Source organism: Xiphophorus maculatus, chromosome 21 (genome assembly GCF_002775205.1).
Source record: "Xiphophorus maculatus strain JP 163 A chromosome 21, X_maculatus-5.0-male, whole genome shotgun sequence".
Lineage (NCBI taxonomy): Eukaryota > Metazoa > Chordata > Actinopteri > Cyprinodontiformes > Poeciliidae > Xiphophorus > Xiphophorus maculatus.
In genome coordinates this window covers 30,998-49,484 of record NC_036463.1, presented here as the reverse complement: position 1 = coordinate 49,484, position 18,487 = coordinate 30,998, and the positions used below count along the sequence as shown (strand labels likewise).

The following is an 18,487-nucleotide window of genomic DNA, read 5'->3' as shown; positions in this document are numbered from 1 at the left end:
TTTCCAATGATGTTAGTAGTTACTGGGATAATTTATTCAAATAAATTATCTAAAGTTATTTGGATACTTTGATGTGTGAGGCAACAAAGGCTTGTGGGTGAACATTTCTACATTAAAAAAACAATAGTCTTGCTCGTGACTGTAAGTTGATCTACTATGTTTGGGCTTGTTTAGCGGTTTCAACATTTTAATGTTGAAACCGCTACTTTTACTTTCCCTGTTTTGTTTTTTTATTTGACTTATCACTCCTTTCCTTCCCTGAACAGGGTTGGTTGTTCCTGATGGGCCATTTGAAAAGGTCGGGCATGGAGACGAATTCGGCAGTGAGGAGGATTTCTTGTACAAAGAGTTTTGTTCTTCTGGACATCGATTTGGACACCCCGGAGGAGGTGGAGGAGAGCAGCTGGCCATTAATGAGGTACTTATTTTGGAGATAATTCCTTAACTGGTAAATTATGGGTTTTCACCAGTATCGGGACCAACCCTCTGCAACTCACAATAGCCATTAACATCTTATCTCCATAATAAAGAACATGTTGCCAGGAAAATTCCTCCAATTTAAAAATGATAAGTTCCACAAGGGTCTATTCTTGGTCTTGAGTAAGTTATTGGGTAACTATGTGCATATCCCAAGTTTTTGGTTTCAGAAAGTCAGATAGCCATTATGCTGAGTTAAGTCCCTTCTGCATCTTACTCTGTGAAAATCCCCCCGAGAAGTCACCTCCGAGAGACGCCTAATTTAAGATATGTATGTGCATCTCCTACTTAGAGTATTGCTAGAGAGTTATGCTAACTCTTACCCACAAATTTTATTCTGTAACAGAGTTTTTAGACACTATTGAACTGTAGACCATTGTGACTTGAACATTTATAAGTAACTATCTGAAAACCGTGGGTGACCCTGCTGTACAGTGTGTCTTTATGGCTCTTTGAGGAATTGAAAAAAGCCAAGCTTTTGTGTCTTGGCTCCCAAACGGCTCATAATTTATTATTCCATAATCCCCTTAGCTCCATATATTAACATAACTTTCAAATAGGAACATTTTATATGATACATCTTTTTGTTTTCAATGTCCCCTATATGAGAAGCCTTATACTTCCTTAATTTTATGTATTGTTCTGTTATGAAAGCAGACACTCTTACTTTTGCATAATATTTTAATCAAACTTATTTATAACAAAAACAAATGATTAATTTATTTGGCATGTTAATTCATATACTGCATCTTCAAGCAAATCCACAAAACAAACTCATAATAATAATGTCTTATTATTATAATATCTTTAATCTTCACCCAGATGCTGCTTCTCTTTTACAGGTGTCAGTTTATATTTATGGGTTTTGCACCACACTCTCGTCTTCACCACTATCTGTTTACTGAGGAAATACACTCAACTGACTTGTGTCTGTCTTCCTCTCAGTTTTCACATAATAGTATGATCTCATATCCTCACAAGTAATTAGCTACAAAGCTGCCATGTGAATTAAAACAAAGTTCTGCCGTGAGCAGAGATAACTCCATTCAGCTGAACCACCGAAGGAGGGAATTAAGCATGAAAAGACGAAAAAAGTGTGGAGACGTTGCTCTCCCTCTTCCACTCTCTGTCTCTACCTGACATATGGTGTGGTTGTTGCACTTTTTTTCCTTCGGAAATGTTTATTAATACTCAAACAGTGGTTTACAGCACCAACTTTCAGAATAAAATAAAATTTTTCCCGTTAAATTAGACTAAAAAAAAGAAAGGTGGGACATTTAAAAGGTTCCTGTGTGTTTAAAGGTTGGCAGGACCAGGGTGACTCCCTATGAAGCTGGGAGCCGTCCCTCTCTTCCAAACAGTGCTGGTGCTCAGAGGGGGGCCCCGCCCTGATGCTCCTTCCTGCCTGTGGTAGTCCTTGTAAAAGAGACTATTGTAAGAGAAAAAATGATCACGAGATGAGATCACTGCTCTTTCACTTACAGTACACTTGTATTGTGTGGAGAAGAGCGCACTAGTCCCCCTAGTGGACTCTTTTGGTTATGGCACTAACTCACCTGTCTTACAGACAAAGGATTCAATTGCATCTTTTGCACATTTTAAATCAAACTAAGTAATGCAGATAATGAAAATAATTGAATCTAATATTAATCAGGTCAAACTAATCACTAATATACCTTCCAACACCATCCTCAACCGGAGAGCCAGGCCGCCGCTGCTGAGACCTCTGTCCTTCGTCCAAATGAGCGCAGAGGCAATGCTTCTTTGTGACTGTGTCCTTGGCGCGCCACCTGCGGCTGGTGTTATTGCTGCCACCATTCAGAAACAGAAACTTCCCATAAGAATGAAAGAAAGAAAAAATACATCCAAACTATTTGGATTTCCGAGTTATTTTCAAGAAGTAATAAAGTCATCTGACAGTTTTGATTGTGACTTTTTTATGTTGGTATTCTGAATGGTTAATATAGACCCGTTTTCATGTGTAGGTCCATCTTTACTTGACACAAACAGACATAAACATGCAGTGAATTAAATGATTTTCAATCAATTTTTTTGCACCAAGGAGATAAGAATATATAAACATGTTCTCACTGAGGCTCTTTAACTGTGTATGTATTTTAAATTTTAAACTGATATTTGTGAGAAACCTATCGTGATAGCGTCCGTGAACGGTCCGGTTCAACAGCCAAACATTTATGCTAGCACCTTTGTATTTGTGTGAAACTGAATTTTAACTTTAAACAAGTTGATTCTCGTGGTTGATCTGAGACGGAAGTTGTTAAACAGACCATAGGAGAGACGGTCGCTGGTTATGAAGTTTGTTATAAAGTAAGCAAATTTGTTGCTATTTTACAAAGTAAACCCTAATTAAATCTGACTGTTTAACCTCCAAAGCAACTTGGCTGTAAACTGCTTTGGAGATCAGAAAAGCAATTTTTTTGATGTTGACACCTCTGAGATCTAGAATTATAAGGTTGTGAAATATCTAAGTAAAAAAAACTTAGTAGCCGTTGGTCGGGCCCTCCAGACATCCAGGGCCCCTATAAATGACTGAATTGTAACACAGACCATAGATCAAAAACTGTAGCATTCATTTATTGACAATGACAAAGCTATTACATTTGATTTAATGCATTCAGCAAAAATAAAGTAAAAAACTTAATTGTAAATTTAAGACTTAATTAGGAAGTTTACTTTAAAAGTGCAAAGAATCATCTTGATAGTTTGATTGTTGTGTTACCATGGCTACCATATGGTCAAGGTTTCCCCCAGAAAACTTGCTAAGCCTGGTGGGAAGCACCAGGCTTAGCAAGCTATTATTTAGAGTAAATAATAACCAATAATCAGTGATTGATTTTAAGCTTGGCCTATTAACCTGGGCCCCCTCTCACTGACTTCACTAAATCCATATTTAAACACCGTTAGTGATGCTGAGGTTCTTCCTAAAAGGGAGAGCTAAATCTAAATTCTACCTAAGGCCACATGTTACCTTGGGCTGGCCCTGCATGAAGACGTAGCTGATGCGACGCAATGTGATACAATATGATACAATCTCTGTGCTGGAATCTACCTGGAGTCCCTCCTCTGCACATGCCCAGCCAGGCATGTGCAGAGGAGGGCAGAAGGGGTGAGCCGAGGGAGCTTGAACCCATGCCCCTTTTATCTTTGATGCTTTTATTGAGTTGTTTGAGACTGCAAGACTTTGACTTTTCAATTGTCCACAAGCCAGGACAACACAATGCAGTTCCTGATGCTCTTTCCAGGAATCCCCTGCCGAATCGAAGTGACACGCCCACTGATATCTTGCCAGAACATGCTGTTATAGGCAGTTTGGACCTCCGTTCCCTGCCCCCAGTGTTATTGTCGGATCGTTCACACATGAGGCAGCTACAAATGGACGACCCTGTGACGGGTCAACTCCTCAGAGACATTGAATCAGACTCATCGGTTCAAATGGACAGTGAATGCCAAGAACAATATACTGTCTATGATAGTTTGCTGTATTACAGGGACCGAAAGCCTGTATGCGGTTTACACCCATTAAAAGGACTTAAACTTTTTTCCCCAACATCTCTTCGTGGCACCCTGCTGAGCTATTACCATGACCACCCCACTGCTGGCCATCTCGGTGTTTCCAAAACACTAATGAGACTACGACACAGGTTCTTTTGGCCTGGCATGGCAGGTGATGTCAAACGTTATGTCACTTCTTGCTCGGTCTGCCAACTCACAAAACCAAGTCAACAGAAACAAGCTGGTCTCATGGTCCCTATTGTGCCCAAAAAACCCTGGGAATACACAGGAGTGGACTTTGTGGGTCCCTTGCCCCGTACTTAATCAGGAAATGCTTATTTGCTGGTCTCTGTGGACTATTTTTCGAAGTGGATTGAGGTATGTGCAGTTAGAGAGGCCACAGCTCGGGTCGCAGCTAGCAAGTTCTTGAGTGAAATATTTGCTAGGCATGGTAGCCCCAACTACCTCATTTCAGACAGAGGCTCTCCTTTTGTTAGTGAGCTGTTTGAACACACTGTGTCAGCTCTAGGCTCAACACACAGGCTTACTACAGCCTATCACCCACAAACAAATGCGACAGAGCGTGTGAACAGGACGCTTAAAACAGCTATCCGTGCCTATGTGAGTGACAAACACACTGCTTGGGACAGGTTTCTACCGCAAATATGTTTTGCACTTCGCACAGCCCCGCATGACAGCACAGGTCTTAGCCCATCCATGATGTTGTATGGTTGTGAGCTGGACACGCCTCTCGATCTAATCGTTCAACCAAGCTGTGATGGACTGGATGACCCAGATGTGCAATATCCAGAGACTCTGAGAGCCACCCTCAGGGATGCTCATCATCACGCCAGGGCTGCGCTAGATCTCAGCCACAAAAGACAGAAACACTACTATGACTTGAAATGCCGCCATTCTGCTTTTGGGATTGGTGATCTTGTTCGAGTGAAGTCTCACCCAAGATCGGATGCTTTGGCTAATTTTACAGCTAAACTGGCACCTTTGTTCAAAGGCCCCTTCCGTGTCAGTCAGAAACTCAGCGATGTGAACTACAGACTGATTGATGTTGAAACTGGAGCCGATGCTGGAGTTTTCCATGTTGTGAACATGCAACCTTTCCATACTTGGGACTCTGCCAGCTGCAAAAAGACTGCCGGTGCAGCTGCACAGGTGGATCACATGGACGATGACCTTGAAGACGGTTCCCCTCAGACTGACGCCGTCCTTGACCTCCCTCCAGGTGATGTGTTTTGTGATGTGCCGAATGATATTTGCAACTCACGGACGCCTCACGGGGTCAGTGAGACCCACGCAGATGAGACTGAGTCTGGCCAAGTTTCAGGAGGTGATGGACATTACAATCTGAGAGCCCGACGCCATCCCAGGATTACGACTGGTTGGTCAGATCATAAATGGACAAATATCTACCATACTGACAGGCTTGACAGGGTGTAAGGTTATATTTGTTCAGGTTAATGAATGCATCTAATTTTCAGTTAGATGTGTTATGTTGGAATTTTTGTGGTTACAAACCAAAAGATAATAAGAAAAGAAATTCTGATGATTTGGGATGATGTTGGTTTTGTTGTCAACCATTGTTACATAGGAAGAATTTTATTGTCCCTTAACTGTTCTTTAGAGGGTTTGTGTTCAGAAAACAAAGAAGAGTTCCACACTGATTTTATGTTTGCTTTTTGGAACCTAAGCTGGCTTTGTGTTATAGTTATCCACGGATATGTATACAGGGGTGATTTAATACCTGCCCCGGGTGTAACTGCGGTTTTACGGCTATGTGTTGCTTTGTTAAATTCTGTACTGGTGTCTATAGTCGTGTGCGGCTGAGGACAGCCTTTGTTTACCAGGGGGGCATATGTAACAGTCATTATACTGCTTGGTTCCTAGACATGAGTAGGTATCACCACAAGGGGGTGCCTATTCCCTTTTTCTTTTGTTGTACTATTGTACAGAGTAAGAACTCGTCTTCCATGTGGTGTAGAGGAGATCATCGGTGATGATGAGGTGCAGAGCGGTGAATTATCATTTCTTTTCTCATGTATGAGACTGTAATGTTAGTACCGTGGAGACCTGGCTTTACATGGACGAAGTGAAAATAAAGCGACAGTGTGGAAAACTTCAACAGTGCGTCCTGCTGTTCTGGGTTAGAGTGGCTAACCACCATTGCTAACTCCTTCTCCAACCTCTCACCGCACCGTCACAACACGCCCCCTTTTTATTTACTAATTTCAACCACACCTAAAACCAGCATGATGCTTCCCAAAATCAGTTTTAAACAGTCAAAATTTGGAATAATTTTAACAATGAAAAAACAGCAACTGTTCTACAAAACAGTTTGATACATTTACTCTTTAATGTATTTATTCAGAAAAAAATGTTACCGTGTTAGTTTGCCGTGTTTTATAATAATAAAACGTGTCTATTATTATTAAGTCTTTGGTGGAAAACACTGATTGAAAGCCGATTTATTCACTGCATGTTTATGTCTGCTAAGGTTGAGATGGAACTGTCAAGAATAGCGGTGGTTGAGTGGAGAGGCAGACACGGTGGACCCAGGTTGAGGTGAAAATGATGGTTTTAATGATGAACATAGTAATACAAAGTCCACAAAACCTGGCAGCACGACTGAGCGGAAACCTGGGCTCAACGTCGGTAGCGACAGGATAACCGAAGGAACAGAAAGACAGACTGATACTACAAACGACAAGGACCCGACAGAGACGCAGAGACACAGGTGACATTAAATACACAGGAGGTAATAAGGGAACGAGACACACCTGGGAACAATCAAGGTGAAGGCAGGACAACATGGAAACTCAAAATAAATACATAGAAAAACACAGATCCTGACAGGAACTGAACATGAAAACGGCCCTTTAACCATTCAGACAACCAGCATAACAGAGACACAATCAAACTGTCAGATGACTTATTATAGAATAGAATTACTTTATTCATCCCAGCAGGGAAATTATTTCGCAGTTACAGCAGCATAGAGACAAGACACACAACAACCACCACTGAGTAGCAACTTAATTATTACTTAATTATTATTAATTAGGATGCATTTTTATTTCGGGCCTACTTACGGAAAGTTTCTGTTTATATCACAGGGTTTTTTGCCATTCTATACTAAAGAAAAAGATATAAAATTTCAGATATTTCACAAAGAGATATTAACATTCATGGAAAGACCTTATATAACCTTGTATTAAAGCAGAAAGTATGGTGGCCACTGTAAGAAAGGCTTACAGTGTTCAGTTATGCTTCATGAACAGATTAGTACATTATTGCAACGGAACACAAAAGAAAAAAAATTCCCCATGTCTCCTGTAGGGCTCCGTATGTTTGTGGCCCTCAACAGCAGTTCTTAGCCAAAAAAAACTGTTTGGTAAAATAAATTAATCTTCCTTCCCTTGGTCTAATAATGATTTTGAACGGATTCTCATGTATTGAGAATGATGGGGTGACATATTTGCACCATAAAATTAGCATCTGACAATAAAAAAGAACATTCCCAGGCAATTTTCTTTTTATCGATATTATGCTGAATGATATAATATAGCCCAGCTTTACACAGAAGATGTCCCAAGCCATTACTTGTGTTAGTGACACCCATGACAAATTCTACAGCACTGCTGAAGTTCATTCATTTTTGTCTCTGTGGACCACACACATTCGTTAACCAGTTTCAGGACCCGACCAGAACCCCTCAGTGTAAATTAGCTTGAGAAATAATGAGATTTAGTTATATAAAAACAGGCTTTAATGCCGAAAAATGATCAAATGTGACAAGTCATACTGTCATGAGGTGAGGTGGTGAGGCAGAGGCAACAGACCCAGGACGAGATGAATTGATAGTTTTTAATGAAAATAAAAGTCCAAAAGACCAGGCAGCACAAAAGAGCGCAGGGCAGATGCTCACAACTGGAGACACAGGCAGACTCGACAAACACGACGCGACGAGGACCCGACAAAACACAGAGACGCAGGTGAGACTAAATACACAGGAGGTAATTAGGGAACGAGAAACACCTGGGAGTAATCAAAGGGAGACAGGACAACAGGGAGACTCAGAGACACAGGAAACTCAAAATAAACACACAGAAAAACACGGAACATGACACATACATGTCATAGAAATGGAACAGATACAGAGTTACATTCACCATCCAGCGCTGGGCCACACTCGGCTCACCTTAGGGGTGACACCAAGTGAGACAAGGACTTTTTATTCTTCTCTGCAATCTGTACCCTTCAACAGTAGTCTAATCGGTTTCAGTCTGTTTACATATGACTGGCGGCAGTCACATGTAAATATGGTTTTGTAAGCTGCAGCGTATGCTTGTAAGGGGATAGAAGAGGAGAAAAGAGATAGAGGAAAACTCAGAATCCATAACAGCATAACAGAAAAAATGGCAAGTATTAAAGTTTAGCGTCACTCATGCCTCATCTTGTGGGCTTGGCTTTCAAGAGATGTGAAACAAGATGTTAAATTAGAAGAGGCCTAAGAGGATGATCAAAATTCTGCTCAGTTGCTGTGATTGCTGAGTTGCAAAGAATGTTCAGCCAAAACTGGAGAAAATACAGAAAACATTAATATAATTGGTCCGATTTGCAGAAAACTTTTGATTACTGGTGAAACTTGCAGGTTTGTGCAGAATTTCCATTAATAGCTGTGGTTGCAACATCACAACTCCCTGATTAATACCACTAACCGCTCATTCAAATCCATCTATACACACATGCACATGCACCCCCTCACACACATTATCTAAATTGTGTAATGTCACTACTGTCACTTCACAGATAGTTCAATTCTTCTTACAAAAAGAAGGCTATGTTTTTTCCTTACACTTAGATTCACACCTCAAATGGGCAAGTCCATTTTAAAAATGTGGTTTAGACCTAAGAACTTATGCGTTAACAGCTTAACCTTTTCATTATGTTATACAGCAGATAATTACTAACACTGAATATTATATTCCCAGCAACTATGCAGTTACAAAACAGCACACACTTTTGTTTTAGATCAGTTTTTTATCCTGCATGGCCTCCTCTACACCCTGCCCCTCTTCCTGTCAGCTCCTTACCCTACCCCCACACTACTTGAATCCCTCCCATGGGTTGTTATGCCCTTGTCTCAACCAGTCCGGTATCCAGGATGTGCTGACACACTGCACATTCTGATTGGCTGCCAGTGATGCAGGGGTGGGCACAGTTAAAAAGGAGGAAAAAAAGACTCCCGATTCTGGTTGTTAGATGGATGGTTGAGGTAGCACAGATTCACGCAGCACTGAGCTCCATTTTAGAGTGAGCTCATAACAGAGATAGAAGGTACCAAGATTGAGAGATAGGAAAAAGCTTCAGAGAGAAAAAATGTTCAGCCAGTCTAGAGCTTTAGTAGGACATGGTGAAAGAAGAATGTGCTAGAAAAACATCGGACTGACACTGACTAAGAAAAAGAAGAGAACAGAAACCAGGGGACATGATCATGTATCGAGGAGAAGGAGTATCCCATCCCCCAGTTTTCATCCTCACATCCTGACCAAAGGGAGACTGAGACGAGGAGCTCAAAGGACAAGAAATCCTAAACTGGCTGCAGAGCGAAGAAAACAGAGGGGAGTTTCCTGAGCCCTAAAAGAAGAAAGAATCATTAAAGGAACGAATGGTGCTGAACACACATAAATAGCTTTGCGGATTCACACACAGATATAGATAGGCACATAGCCTCCACCGGCAGGCCGGGGCAACACTGAGCATCGGCAAAGTGGCAGGAGAAGCAGGGGAGGTGACTGTCGGAGCCGAGCGGAGGTGGCTATCTGTTTTAGAAGACGACAGAGGTAGTCAAGGAGTGGGACAAGCTGACGCGGTGTGGTGTGGAGGCTCAGTGCTCAGAGAAAGGCGACAGGGAACAGGTGCTGAGGAGGAGGAAGAGGAGGAAACCAGGGGACTGATGGCTCGCGGCAATGGCTCTGGGCGGTGGAACAGGCAGAAGATGGGATTCTTTAACACCCTTCTGCGCTGTAACCTACCCCCAGATACCCAAAAGGTGGTTGTGTTTGTCATCATGATGTTGCTTATTATCATTAATGTAGTGCTCATGTTCCTACTCGCCTTCCAGTAGACTGCACACACACACACCTATCCACTTTCTCTCTCTGAAACACATGCTCAGACAGAGACACATAGACTGTTACACCTAGATGGGTGAGGAGGCGAGCAGATAAACTGAGACACAAGAAGAACCACCGTATTATGAGAACACTGCTTGGATCGATGTGGGTGTCCTGTGGTGTTCACCATGCCAGCAAAACACAGGTGCAACTGGAGGAATGGAAGATCATGTAGAGTAAGAATGCATGATATTTCTTCATATGTATTATCCAAAATAACTAGATTCTGGTAAAAACCTCAGCCTGTTGGTTGGCTGCTCAGAATTGTACTGTCTCAAATCCTCAGTGATTATGATGATGGTGATGATGATGCAGTGTGTTTTCATCTCAGCTGAGCTGTTTTTGTATTAGCTTATTGTATTTTTATATTCTGTCTTACAGCTCCCTTGAAAACAGTACAAAAACGTACACCTCCATATGATGAGGTTGAGATGCTGAACCAATCATCTATAAAACATACATTTTGCATGTAGTTAAGGTTTCTACAAAATTTGGTTTAAATGCAGATATTCAGTTTATGAATGAAATGAAATTCTCAAAACAATAGTTAGTATTAAGTCATTTCATCTTGCTTTGAAGAACTGTTGTATAGAAGATCAGCAGGATTTTTTTTCTGGTCAAAAGACCATTTCAGAAAATAGATATTCAACAATATAGCTCCTCATTAAATGCTGTAAAAGCATACAACTTTACTGCATACTTTTTAAATCACATACATGGATCCACTGAGATCAATTGCTGTGCTTTCAGATCATGCAGCTTTGGTTGATGAACCAAAGGGGCCTGACTTGCATTTATCTGAACTGTGAGCTCCCTGTCCTTATTGCTATGCTTTAAATAAGATAGATAAGAGAGATAAGATAAGATAAATCTTTATTGTCATTGTCACAAGAACAACGAAATTTAAAAAGTGCCATCAGTCAGTGCATATGCTCAAAAAACAAAAAATAACTGTCTCACAATTCACACACAAATAAGAAATAACAAATAACTGGTAGCCCCCCCCCCCAAAAAAAAACAATATAAGCAAAGTTGTGCACTGTTATCAACAGTTGCTCAGACCTTAGTTGCTGAGCAACTGAAGGCACTTTTCCACTAGACCGCCTCTAACTTACATGGTCCTGGTCTGCCCTGATCAGATTCGTTTCCATTAGCAGATCTAGCGCAGTTCTGCCTGGCTGTTCTCAGATTTTTGTACCTACTTCAGAGATAGTAGTAGCAGAACCATGCCAAGCGATACCAAAGCGATTTGATTGACAGCTGACGGCATTCGTGGATTGACTCATGATTACCTCATGGCAAACTCTAAACAACATTATAGTATAGCTGTGGAACACAGACTGTCTGCTCAGTACGGAGGAGTGTAATTAGGAGTATTATCATGAGCAGCACCAGGAACGTGTTAAATTTTGCAGCAGAAGGACCGTGGTTTAGCAGCGCAGCAAGCTGCTTGTTTCTCTGAAGAATGGGCAAAAACTAAAAAAGACAAATGATGCAGCTGTGGTCATTTTCTGTCAGAGCTGCAGGTTTGCTCTGACAGTGTGAAACACCAGAACTATATAATATTACCTTGAGATGTGAATTTTACTTTCCCTCTGGATTAAAAAAAATAATACATTTCCTGTGTAGCTACTGGTTTACATCTTTTAAGTTCATTACCTAAATCCAGAAGGTTGCACAAAAATAAAATGCGAGAATACAATTATAATTCTATGCTTTGCAAAATAATCAGCTGATCTGAGTCTTCATCATTATGTTTGGGTCAACAATGTATTTCTATAACACAAAATGAAATCTGGGTTTATTTCAGGTCATCAGAACCACAACCTCGAGGTTCTCCATTGCTAACATCAGCAGAGATTTGAGCACAGCTGTTGCCTGCTCATGGTCCATCCACAATAGTGAGGAATAGACCTTATAATGGTTCTGGGGTAGAACCGAAGCACACACTTACCGGTTAGTGTCTGACTTGCCATTGGAAAAGCACCTATATTTTCCAGACCAGATCTGGTGAAGTGACTTCACCCACTATTCAGCTGATAGGGTGTAAAGAACATGTGTACAGTAGATCATGGAACTCAAAAATAATCTGAAGGAAACCTTTGTGAAAAAATCTGAACCTGTGCTTGTTTAACAATTTGAAAGAAAATTGAAATTTCACCCTGTTTTCTTCCATATTTTATATTTTACATTCAAATATGTTGAACCAGAGTGCCGTTGAATCAGTTATTGCTGGTCATTGGCTCTTAGGGAAATACTACTGTTTGCTTCTTATCTTTTAAAGAGACTTATTTGTGGAAATAACTGCCCTACTTCTTAATGCCTCTTATGATTGTGTTTTTTTCCTGCTTCTCTCTCTGTCATGTCTCAATGTTTTGACATTTTAACAGGAGATATTTTTTTAAACTCGAGCTTGATTGAATAAAAATGGTATTGAAAAGTATTTTGGTAAAAATAGCTGAACCAAAGAGGGAATGATGTTAACTTAATTTAAACTGCAATTGCTACATACTGCATGACTTTGTTCAGGTTTGAAAAAAATCACCATATAGTGGACACCCAGTACCTGAGAGGGTTAGAGACCACAGCTGCCTGCAAATAGATGAGAGCTATGAATACTTGAGACCCCCTTTAGAACTGCCTATATTAATTGTTAAAATTCTAAATATACCTTCATATGTATTCAACTGCACAGTGGAAGCTGTCATAGCACTGTTGCAAAAGCTAACATTCACAGTCTTCCTTGCCTCCACTATTGGGGGTACAGTCAATCAGTGTCATGGAAAAGGAATGCTGTTCCAGGATTAACTGGTTTGCAAATGCCAGTCTTATAGCATGTCAAGTAGCTCTGCATCTAAGTATTTCACCTTCCCCAGCTGAATTTTCTTTAGAAAAATCTGCGCATATGCTGATTTTCCGTGAACAATCTGGAGTTTCTTTCCAGTGAAATTTCTGTGAACAGATGAGTCATGGAATAAGCGGATGTCCATCGAATTGGGTTTGGTGAAGTCATAGTCAAGCAAGGTTATTGTATCTAAATTTACAGTTATGTTGAAAGGGCTAGTTAAGGTAATAAAACACAATTACTTTAATCAGCCCGAACAGATGAATAATTTTGTTCTCATTGGACTTTTGCAAATTTATAACAATACAGTTTCTATTTTCCAGGCTGGTAAATCATTTTATTCTCTGTTTATATTGCTTGTGAATTTTAACGTATTTAGTGAGATCTTTTTCAAGCTCTTCTGCCATTTTCTCACCAGGACTTTCACCAAATAAAAAGATGAATACATGTTGTTCAGAGATTTCATTTTATTTGCATTTTACTGCTGCTAACTTTAAATGGCCTCACAAAGTGAATTCAGTCAACTCAGTTAAGGTCAGATCAACACAACACCTAATGAACTGATTTGATCCAACTAAGTTAGTTTAATGTGAATAAACTGAAAGAAAGCCATGACTTAATAGATTGATATGTAAGTACAGACTATTTTTAAATTTATGTTTATGAACTGCTTTTTTCTTTATAAGACCTGGACATTGCTTAGCAACAAAAGTCTGAGCAACTGTTGATAACAGTGCACAACTTTGCTTACATTTAAAGCACAAACACATACATTTTACATAATGTGCATCAATATTGATTAATAAGGCAAAATTACACGTTATATATAGCTCAAATATGAAGATTTGATTTAAGAAATATCTTAAATGTACATAACATGAAATTATTCTTGTATGAAGTCTTGAACCCTAACTCAGTTGCTTCACACTGTCCATTAACTGCTCTGTTTAAAAGAGCTGAAGTTTTTAGGGATGCATTTCCTAAACAAATGTTGTTCATCTTATGCCTCATCCCTCCATGTTGTGTCCATGAAATGTCTCTCAACATGGAGTTGGAGTGTGAGACCCTCATCTAGTAGGTGCAAGTCAAGTAAATACTGAACAGCAGAATGTGCAAAATAGTATAAAATATTTCAAATATTTATCTTTTCCAAATGTTCATCTATAATTGAATACAATAACCGTCTTATGAAAATAATACAGAATAAACTAAAGACGGATGTCTGAGCATCAGGCTGCAAAAATATCTTGATTCTTGCTTTTTTTTGTTTTTGTTGTTATTTTTTCAATGAAATGAATATTTTATAATTATGTGTGCCACAAATTATGTGTGCTAGAAAAGACCCATTGCTGCTTCTGTTGGCTCCATATGTCAGATAATGGGGGTAGGTGACTGGGCAGCAGTTGTGTGTGTGTGTGTGTGTATTTTAATGCAATAAACACTGACATAATGTGTTTTCTTTGCACAAGCCGTGTGCAGCTGTTTAGCATAGCAGCATAATGTCTACCACAGAGACTGTGGTGTGATGTAATGATACAGGAAATTTTTTGACAAGGCTTCAGTGGCTAGATGGTGTGTATAGAATAGAATAGAATAGAATAGAATAGAATAGAATAGAATAGAATAGAATAGAATAGAATTGTCATGAAACGGTGTGGTGAGGGATGGTGAGGCAGACGCAGCGGACCCAGGTATGATGAAAAGTGACATTTAATGAAGAAAACTCAGTCCAAACAACGAACAGCAGGCACATGGAAACACTGACGACAACTAGACTAGACATTGACGAGGACCCGACGAGGAACAAGGAACACAGGTGGAGTTAAATACACGGGAGGGTAATCACAGAGACGAGACACACCTGAGAACAATCAAGGGGAGGACAGGACAACGAAGAAACTTAAGGACACAGAAAACTCAAAATAAACACAGAAAAACACAGATCCTGACAAGAATTCAACTTTATTGTCATTGCACTGTCACAAGTACAAGCAACGAGATGTAGTTAGCATCTATCCAGAAGTGCTCTATGAGATATAAATATTTATTTACAGATGTACAAGACTATGTATGTATGGACTATAAGGGGTTATAGCAAAGAGATATAGATATTGTGTATAAATATAAATATGGGAGCTGTATGCACAGATTGTACAGAATATACAAGAATGTTAGGGAATGGATTATATATGTATATAATATAATACAAGATAAATAATGGCAGATAAAATTTACAGGTTGTATGTGTGTGTGAAGAAAACAGTCCGTGATGTGTGTGTGTGAGGATAGTCCATGTGTTATTGTGGTATGAGAGGATAGGGGAGTACAGTCCTTATAGTTTATGTTTTATGTCAGGAGGCGTTCAAAAGCGTGACAGCTGTGGGGAAGAAGCTGTTCCGGTGCCTGGTGGTTCTGGTCCGTAGGCTTCTGTAACGCCTCCCAGAGGGCAGGAGGGAAAAGAGTGCTATATGTTGCTTAGCAACAGCCACATGGCCTGTTTTTCTCATTGGCATGAATGATTACACCAGTGTAGCTGAAAATTAGATCATACGGAAAATAATAAGTCTGGTAGTGTGAGAGACATTTACAGGGTGTCTTTTCAGCCCTGAAAGAGCTGATCTGCACCATCATTAGGAACTGTGTATTTGCAGGAAGAAAGGTTGGCCAGCATTACAGAGCAGTTTGTTAAGCCTGCAATGAATCTGTTAAGTGTGCATAGACAATTTGAGATTTGGCGACTGCAGGACTTTCATCATCAACATCATCTTCTTTTTCCATTTACTTAATTTTTAATTCATACTTCTTCCTCCCATCAATATTATCCTGTCTAAAGTTTTGTTTCCATTACCCATTGATTTTTCATCATGTATTGTCACCATAATGAGATCAAATCTAGGTTTTAAAGATCTGACACAGCACATGCAATTGTAAGGTACACAATTCTGGTCAGAGATTTACATTCACTTATCCAAGCATGGGATTTAAATAGTTCTCTAAAACTGCAATGAAATAAAATAAAAAAAAGAATTGGACAAACAAATTCTAATTTGATATGAATTTTATCCAATGCAGAGTTCTCATGTGACGTCACACTTCCGAACTTTGTAACTGACAAAGTTCACGGCCGTCTTGACAGGCTCGTTTATATGACGGCAATAGACAAGCCAGAGCTCACCTTGTTCCTATTTAACCTAATATAAACAATATAAGTGCATTACAACTGCTTGAGTACCCTACACACCTGTGACAAATATCAATGATATTTACTGTAGTTCTTAGTTGCAAACTAGCAAAACAAGCTTAGTTAATATTACTGGGTCCACTATGCATTGCGCATGGGTGTATGCATAGCGTGCATCCTTACCAGGTGTGAGTAGAGGGAACAGAAGGCAGACTTACCATAGTAAGATGACACAATCATTCTGGTTCAAACTTGTGGGAAATATGTATAGAGGGTTTATTTATTTGTAAACACAGCAGCTTTGTGTGCAACTTAACTGCAGAAAGAGGAGACAGGAGTCAGAAGAAAAAGACGTAAAAATAATTTGAGTCTTGTTTTATTCTCAATGTCTTCCAATCAAAACCAAAAATAGAATGTAGTACAACCGTTTGTGTCTTCTCACCTCACCTTCTCTACAATACCAAGACTGGTATTGTAGAGAAGGGGCAAACATGGAGCATCTGCTCCATGTTTGCAAACTCTTCTTTTGCTATTGCTAACTTTGCTGTGTCTAGGCGGTGCGCTCACGCAAAAACCGTTGGACTGACCGTAGGTATACAATGTTCAACCACATGCTTTGCCACAGTAGCAGAAAATTTGAGTACCATTAAAGATGGAACTCTGCTAACAGACCCTGATACTCATCACCTGTGGCAAGCATGTTGGCGAGGGGTCAATGGGATATGTATCAAATAACACAGCATCTATTAAGCAGCTATTAGCAACATGCACCAATAACCTAAAAGCACACAAAAAATCTGCATCCAAAATAGGTAAAGACACAGAAGCTATTGCAAAGTCCCACTGAAACTGACGTCCGCTGAAACATACAGTCACCAACCTCGATCCAAAAGTGCGAATCGGGGTTCTGTCAGTCGTGTCCAGCGGCGGTTTGGAGTGTCTGGTTCAGAAACACATTCCAAATCTTTGGTTGAAATGGCGCCTTAAATTACATACAGAACTTAAAAATTTAAAGAGGATGCAATGTTGTGTTAATCAATTTATAGTCTAAACATAAATTAGGAGCCGGCAGTTTATCTTGAGAAAATAAATAAAGGTTCAGAAGTTAATTAGCCTGTAACATGCACAGTGCGCTGCACAACTAATGCGGATGCAGTTCCATCGCTGCGAAAAATTAAACTTAACTCACCCTGTGGTTTCAACAAATGGAGCTGTAAGACATTACCCTCCTGTGCCCCGAAGGAGAGCGGCGCTCAGGAGGAACTCAGTAGATGTAACATCTGTCTGTTTCGGGGAAGCGAAACCATACAAAACAATCCTCGTAAAAGCCAACATCCGGATCGCGCACAAGGTATAAATCTCAGAGGAATTTTTGAGGCACTGTGCATTCAGACCCTAGCAGGTGAAGTGCTTGTAATTTACGTGGAGTCTCTTAATTTCATTTAAGTTATTGGGGCCACAGTTAATGGTTTTTGTATGGAGAAAAAGTTGGATTCGTTCATCTGCCCTATGCGTGATGGGATCTGAATTCACAGTTCAGCGAGGCGAATATTCACTAAACTGCACAAAAAATGCAGCTGAATAGCCTATGTTAATATGATTACAGTTTGACAGGTAAAAATGGTAAGTGATGGGTTTTTTTTAATGCTGTCAGTCAAAAAAAAGTGTAGTGTGACCTCTGGTCCTGATATACAGTACAGACCAAAAGTTTGGACACAATTTCTCATTGAGATAAAGTTTCCCGTGTTGAGTCAAATTAAGCCGCAGGCTCCACTCCTGGAGACACACTTTCTCATTGAATTCAATGAGAAAGTGTGTCCAAACTTTTGGTCTGTATTGTATATATATATAAAGTATATATCTTAACAAAACCTAATAAAAAGCATTTGGCATACCACACTGGAATTTGACACGTTTCTCTTTCCTGTTGAGAGATGCATCCTTCACTATCTGTTTCTCTTACTACTGGCTCCACTTAAAGATGAACAGCAGAACTCTCTTCTGGATGATATTAAAACTACAGTACTGAAAGAAGATCTAAGACATGTTATTAATCTATTGAAATTAGTTTAAATCTACCAAACTATTATTCAACAATTAATTGTAAATTGTTTAATTGTTTGCATCCCTAGTGTGCTACTAGGGATGCAAACAATCCCTGCCACTATGTCACAACATAGTGACAGTTTTAACAAATACATGTAATTTTTTCTCTTTATAAACGTTACACAGTGTGTAACTTTATATCCTGCTCGCATAATGTACCATGCTTAATACTTT

At 39.7% G+C, this 18,487-nt stretch overlaps 1 protein-coding gene across 7 annotated transcripts in view; it reads left to right on the top strand.

Annotated features, from left to right (window-relative positions):
* The window catches only part of arhgef4 (Rho guanine nucleotide exchange factor 4), a 91,776-nt gene that overhangs the window by 59,613 nt on the left and 13,676 nt on the right, over window positions 1-18,487 (top strand). For 5 of the 7 annotated variants that reach the window (XM_023326315.1, XM_023326316.1, XM_023326314.1 and 2 more), the window contains one exon: window positions 267-418. In XM_023326315.1, the coding sequence (XP_023182083.1) occupies window positions 267-418 (152 nt within the window). Of the gene's footprint in view, window positions 1-266; window positions 419-9,258; window positions 10,358-11,991; window positions 12,138-18,487 lie in introns of those variants that run through there. The other 2 variants (XM_023326318.1, XM_005814982.2) reach the window with 2 other exon arrangements.